This window comes from Phalaenopsis equestris, unplaced genomic scaffold (genome assembly GCF_001263595.1).
Source record: "Phalaenopsis equestris unplaced genomic scaffold, ASM126359v1 Scaffold219045, whole genome shotgun sequence".
Classification (NCBI taxonomy): Eukaryota; Viridiplantae; Streptophyta; class Magnoliopsida; order Asparagales; family Orchidaceae; genus Phalaenopsis; species Phalaenopsis equestris.
The window spans coordinates 25,782-32,424 of NW_018237447.1; the positions used below are offsets into that span (position 1 = coordinate 25,782).

General features: G+C 31.9%; 1 protein-coding gene across 1 annotated transcript in view; it reads right to left on the bottom strand.

Annotated features, from left to right (window-relative positions):
- Nucleotides 1–1,792: 1,792 nt before the first annotated feature.
- Nucleotides 1,793–6,643, bottom strand: part of LOC110037368 (ultraviolet-B receptor UVR8) — a 21,155-nt gene continuing 16,304 nt past the window's right edge. Inside the window, exon 4 of the mRNA XM_020742001.1 lies at nucleotides 1,793–2,375. Within this exon, the coding sequence (XP_020597660.1) occupies nucleotides 1,891–2,375 (485 nt within the window). The 3' untranslated portion in view covers nucleotides 1,793–1,890. The remainder of the gene's footprint in view (nucleotides 2,376–6,643) is intronic.

The window sequence follows — 6,643 nt, forward strand, 5'->3', positions numbered from 1 at the left end:
ATATATTATTGCATCATGAGTCTTAATGCAATTTTACATCAGGACTCCAATCGGAGCCTGCCACGTATCCAGACAGACCCACCTTAGTAATAAGAAAAATTAATTTAATATATGGGTACGCTTGTCTGTACACATGACAATTCCTGATTAAAGTTCTGATGCAAAACTATATCAAGACTCATGATGCAATAATTTTTCTTTAAATCTTACATAGTACACATCAAGCTCGGAGGGTGGGTGCTTCAAATTAAAAGGTGTTTGGCTCCAAGTATGTTTTACGAATTCATAAATTATAAATCCGTAAAATTCACGTTACTTTTGGATTTAGTAAATTAAAATTTAAACCGAATCAAAGATAAAATTTGAGAGTAAATTCAAATAATCATAAATACATAGAACTTTTGTAATTTAGTATTTTATTGGATTTAATAAATCCGGTGATAAATTTTATTAGAAGGCGCCACGAAACACCTAAAGTTCATACCCCGAGTTAGTTTTATCTACAATATAACAATAAGGAAGATTTACACACATATCACTCGATTAGATATATCTGATGCCTAAAGTTCAATATTTACATGCATGCCACTTTATCTATGCACGAAAAGTTGTAAATCAACTTGTAAAAGTTGAAATATTGATATTTTTTTTTATGTTATGAAATATTTGATTGGTATAAATGTAAAAAAAAAAAATTTAGGCCTTAGATGCATAAGTACATAAGAATTGAGTGGTATGCTAATAAGATATAGAAGTGGAATACCAATAATATCAAAAGATTTTAGGAACATATCAAAAATTTTGAAAAAAATAAAGGTCAGGACATCAGACTTGACTTTGATCAGGACAAGTTCAACACTTCAACACATGATATTTCTACTGCATTACAATTTGTAGAGAAATTAAAAAATATTTAATATAGTCACTATAAAAATATATAACAAACTAATAAATATCATTAAGATGTTGATTTAAATTTTTAATATTTTTATGAAAATAGGGCAGGATATCCTCACCCTATTTTTTTTTTTTCAAATTAAATCATATATTTAGAATTATATAAAAGAAATAAGGGAGGAATTTCAATGCATAACCTATATTTCTTATATATTCACAAATGATTCATGCCAAAATAATCTCCAACTAATTACATGGAGCAGATTCAATCCCAGAGTTTATAGAAGTGTTGAATTAGACCCGTGCTCTTTAAATTATGGTTTAAATAATCCTCGTGAAGGACTATTAGAGATCAATTTTAAAATGATCGGGGACTATTTTGACACTTCTATAAACTCTGATACTCAACCGTCCCATGTAAATAGTCGGTAAATATTTTGAGACTTGTTGACAAATCAAATACCTAAATTTTAATATTTAGTTTAATCTCTAACACTAAATTATAAAAAAAAACCACAAATATTATTAAAGTGAAATAAATATTTTCATGTATAAATATTGATTATTTAAATACTTAAATTTAAATAGCATGTTATCCTTATGTATTTACACATCTAACAGCTAAAATTTAATATTTACACTTGTAGCATTTTGGTGTCATGAACCTATGCATGAAAAGCTCTATTTCACTTTTGAAATATTAATAAAGGTGGCATTTTTTTTATATAATGTTAAAATTTTCAGTTTTATAAATATAAATATGGAAGTTTGGGACCTTAGGTTCTAGATATGTAAATACATAAGAATTGTGTGGTGTGTATGCAAATACCCCTATAAATAAATATTAAATTTTATTTATTCACTTTATAAAAACATAATGATCATATTGAATAAAAAACTTACCTTAACGGCCTTTTCTTCTTTTGAGTAGAGAATGAGTTGTTTGCAGGAGAAAAATAACTCTCGCTCAAAGCAATTCTGCTGGCTTCAAGGCTACTCAGCAACAAGAAGCAAATTATGGTCAAGGCCAGCTACAGCCTGCAGGACTTCAACACCTTCCAAGCACTCAACAAAAGTGGGCTCAGCTTCATCCGCAGAGCTCCCCAATCCCAGCCTACCATTTCTTCCTGAACCCCACGTCAAAACTTCTCCCTTTGATGTCAGACTTATTGAATGAACTCGCCCTGCTGAAACTGAAACCACTCTTCGTCCCTCAAGTCCTTCAACAGGAGAAGGAACCTTTTCCTGTCCATGGCGGCCAAGCTGCGAGCTTCCGTTCCATCCCCATGAAAGAATCCCTGTGGCTTCATGAGCAGCTCCATTGGAAGGTAGGTGGTACAGCAGAAGAGAGTGGCCAAGCCCAGCTGAAAGAGAAATAGGATGGAAGTTGATCTGGACAGGAAGCAATTTTGATGATTCTGTTTCTCTTCCTAACTGCCCGAATGTGTTGTCTCCAGAACTATATACAGTGCCATCATCTGAAGAAATGTGAAACATTTTTGTTTGTAAAATTGTTGCAGAAAAAATCTAAACAGCAATTAGCCGTGCAGCTTCGACTTTGCTGCCTGTACTTGAAAACAGATGGCTAATTAGGAAACATGAGAAGTAAGAAAAAGAAGGCTGCGTGTTTGTAGAAGACTGTTGACAAATATCGGAGAAGAATAATATTTTTTAAAATTTTTAAGTGGGAAGAGCACATATTTTATAACAGATGTAAGTCCTCCTGAAATAGAGAAACAATAAGGTAAGTATATAAGACTTTAGCTCACCTAAAGAGAGAAAAATAAATAAGAAATTTGTCACATCTATTTAAATAAAACATGATAATAATGCGGAAAAATAATCTCGTCCTCATTAGGAATCAAGGGCCCCTGAACAACAGCCTTGGGAGTGAGCTGGGAGGAGAACAAGGGTCGTAAACAGTATGCTGGAGCCTGCAGCATGATGGAGAGCTGGACTGGAGGGCAAGCGGCGCAAAAGGGAGGGATGTTGTTGCAATTAGGGGTGTAACAAAGTCAAGCCGACTCATGAACCAGCTCGGACCTACCTCGATAAGTAGCTTGTGAGCTGAACTCGATGAGTTAATAAGCCAAGCTAAAGCCAACCCTAACTCCACTTGTTAACTCATCAGCCGACTCATTTAAAATATTATTAATAAAAAAAATACTCAAAATATATTAAAATTCAAGGATTTATATTTAATTTTTTAGATATATTTAAAAAAGATATTTATATTTTATATCAAATGATTTCTTATGAGTAATCTCATAATTGCTCATTATATTTGTCATTTTATTATAACACTAAATTGAATTAAAATAATTTTCTCTCTTCTATAATAAACAAAACCCGACTCAAACTCGTAGAATTAAGTTCAAGCTCAAGATTAAATTCAATTAAATAATTAAACTCAAGCCCAAGCCGAGGGTCACTCGAGCTTGACTTTACTCGCTTACACCACTAGCTGCAAGTTGGCCGCAGGCTAATGTCTGATGGATTCTTTCAGCTAAATTTAATGGCCTTAATTTAAAAGTTCCTCTCTCCCCTAAATTGAGAGTTCATGTTAATCATGCATAATTTGCGATTAAGATGAATTTGTGTGTCGTTAAAACCTTTTATAAGGATGTCGCACTTCAATGTTTTGTTTAACTGTAATCAACAAGGATCTATTGATTAATTTTCTCCATTATAAACTATCAATCTTGAAATGTATAGTTCCATCATTGAAGAGAAGATTATTAGCAATATAACGGTAATTTGATTGTCACGTCTCATTATCATAGGTCATGAACCTAAATTTGTTCCGAGCTACAATCAATTATTTTTGCTTCTCCAATGAACTAAATTTACACATAAACTAATCATTGGATGTAATTTTGTGATATGTTACAAATCCAACTCAATCAGCATCAGTAAGGATTTTAAAACTTTTGATAGTCCCCTTTTAGAAAAGCAAATATTTTCCAGGTAAATTTTTAAAAAATATATTAGTATCATGTATATATCAACATGGCATTTCTTGTGAGGCTATTCATAAATTGACTAACAACTTTGGCAAGAAAGCAAATATCTGGTATAGTGTGTGATTAGCAGATAAATTTCCCTACTAACTGTAAGTACCACCTTTGTTAATCATGGTATATTCATTAAACCTAACTTTGTTTAATAGATCCATTTGTGTATTTGCAAGCTTCCACATTAATATATCAATTTCCTTTAGAATATTCAAGATGTATTTCTATTGAGAGATGGATATTCCCTTGCTTTATCATGTTATGTTCATTCCTAAGAAGTATTAGAATAAATCAAGATCTTTGATTTCGAATTTTTTTTAACTAGAATGTCTTCTTCATCATTTACTAACAAAATGATATTATGAACATATACAATCAAGGTTAAAATTTTACATTGAGATAACTTATTGATTTAAAAAGTGTGATCAGATTGTTCTTAATACCTTCTAATCACAATGCTGAATATATCAAATTAAGCTCTTGGTGATTGATTATTTTAAACCATATAGAGTTTTCTGGAGCATGCAGACTTGTTCATATTAGTCATATTCTCAAATCAAGAATGAAAATTAAATAGACTTCATCTTCTAAATCCTTATTTAGATAAGCATTTCTACATCTAATTAATGGAGTGATCACTCAAAAACAGAAGCAAGAGAGTAAATTATCCTAATAGTAATAATCTAAATAATTGGCAAAATTATTTCTTGAAAACCAATTCCATAGATTTAAGTGAAATATTTTGTAACAAATATTATTTTGTATTGGTCAAAATATCCATCAGTTTTGAATTTCACTTAAAATATCCATTTGCATCCAACTAGTTTCTTCCCTTCAAGAAAAAGAGCCAGAACTTCTTGATGAATTGCATTTTTCCATGTACGCACTCTTAAGTCTACTAGAATATAGTCAAAAATTTCCATGCTAGAAAGACTTCTAGTAAACAGATAGGGTTTGAAAGACAATTTGTAATAAAACATAGAATGAATGTTATAGTGATTGAAAGAATTTTTATGCTTTCCTTAAGAGAGGCAATGGCAATGCTTAGATCATCCTCAAAATCAATCAACTTGAGTTTTGTGGAAGAATTACTTAGTTTATAAGACAATGAAATCCATGGTGATATAACATTTTTAAGTATAGGAAGAAGATTATTTGTATCCTTGTTGGTGAGAATAGTTGCCAATAAAAGTGCCGTTGATGACCTTTAGGTCTATTTTGTTTCTTTGATCACAAGGGATATGCACAAAAGCAGAGTAGCCGAATACCTTATAAAAAATAGTGTAGATAGGTCAACTTGTGGGATAAACATAGGTGAGAGTTTGGTAATAACTTTGAATTTTAAAATTCTTGAAGGCATTTGATTAATGAGATATACCACGGTAAGGAAAGCTACCCCCCAATCCAGTTTCGGATCAAATTGATCAACCAAGACTCTAGAAGTAATTTGATTTTCTTTTATGCTATCCCATTTTATGGAACAGTATAGATATAAGAACTTAAGTGAAAATTCCTCATTGGAGGATATATTCTTTAAAAATGGAATGAAAAAAAAAATTATTAGTCCTAAAGATTTGAATTTGGGTTTTAAATTGAGTTCATATAAAGGAGAATTTTTCTAAAAAATAGAACTAGTTTCAAATTCATTAGAAAGGTCAAAATGGTTCTACTGTGACCATCAATAAAGAAAATAAACTACTTAGCATTTCATATACTCATCTGAGACGATCCTTGTTGGATTTTTAGGAAGATTTTATTTTTAGTATCTTCTATTATTAGTATTTTCTATTTTTACAATTGAGATTATTGATATGCCATAATTCTTGATTCTTTCTTTTATTATGGGGAGTATGGCCGATATTATCATTTTCTTAATATGGAAGTCATCCTTTATTTAATTTATAATCATTCTCCATTACCTCTCTTGCACCTTCTCACTTCTCATTCAAAGATGTCACCTTCTCCTTCGAAGTCGCTAGCGCCTTCACCTTCCGTAAAAGCATCATCTGAAGCATCATCTGATTTTCCATCGCAAAGGAACTCACGAAAGAAGTTGTTGGTCGTGCAGCTCCTTCGAAGATGTTGTCTTCTACTTCAAAGTTGTTGGTTTATACTTCATAGTCGAAGCCGCTTTCTTCGCTCCAACGGAACCCAGTAGTCAAAGCCACTTGTAGTTGTTTCTTTTTCGTGATCATTGTTTCTTCTTCATAGCCATCCGAACTCACGACACGTTCTCTCATGGCATCGTATAAGTCAGTAATGATAACCAGAGTCCAAAGAAATTAGGCCACATCTACTGGCTCCAATAATTCTGAAACCACTTCGTCTCACCCTACAACCCCTCTCATACCCGCATTTGTTGATTACTACTCAGAATATAGCACCTTATCTCATGATTATTAAACTTAATGGGCACAACTATCTCGAGTGGGTTCAATCCATCAAATTGGTGATCGACGGAAAGGCAAAATTGGGAACAACACCAACAACAACGACCCTTTATCCCATTAAGTAAAGCCAGCTACATGAATTCTTTTTCTCCATTCAGTATTATTGAGTGTCATATTTTCATATAATTCTAATAATTAACGATTATTTTTTATACAACATATCCAAGTCTTAGGTTTACCTCTACCTTTCTTAGCATAAATCGAATCTAAAACATCTACTCTCCTAACCAAATCATCAAATAGTTAACGTTTAATGTGACCAAATCATCTAAGACGACGCTC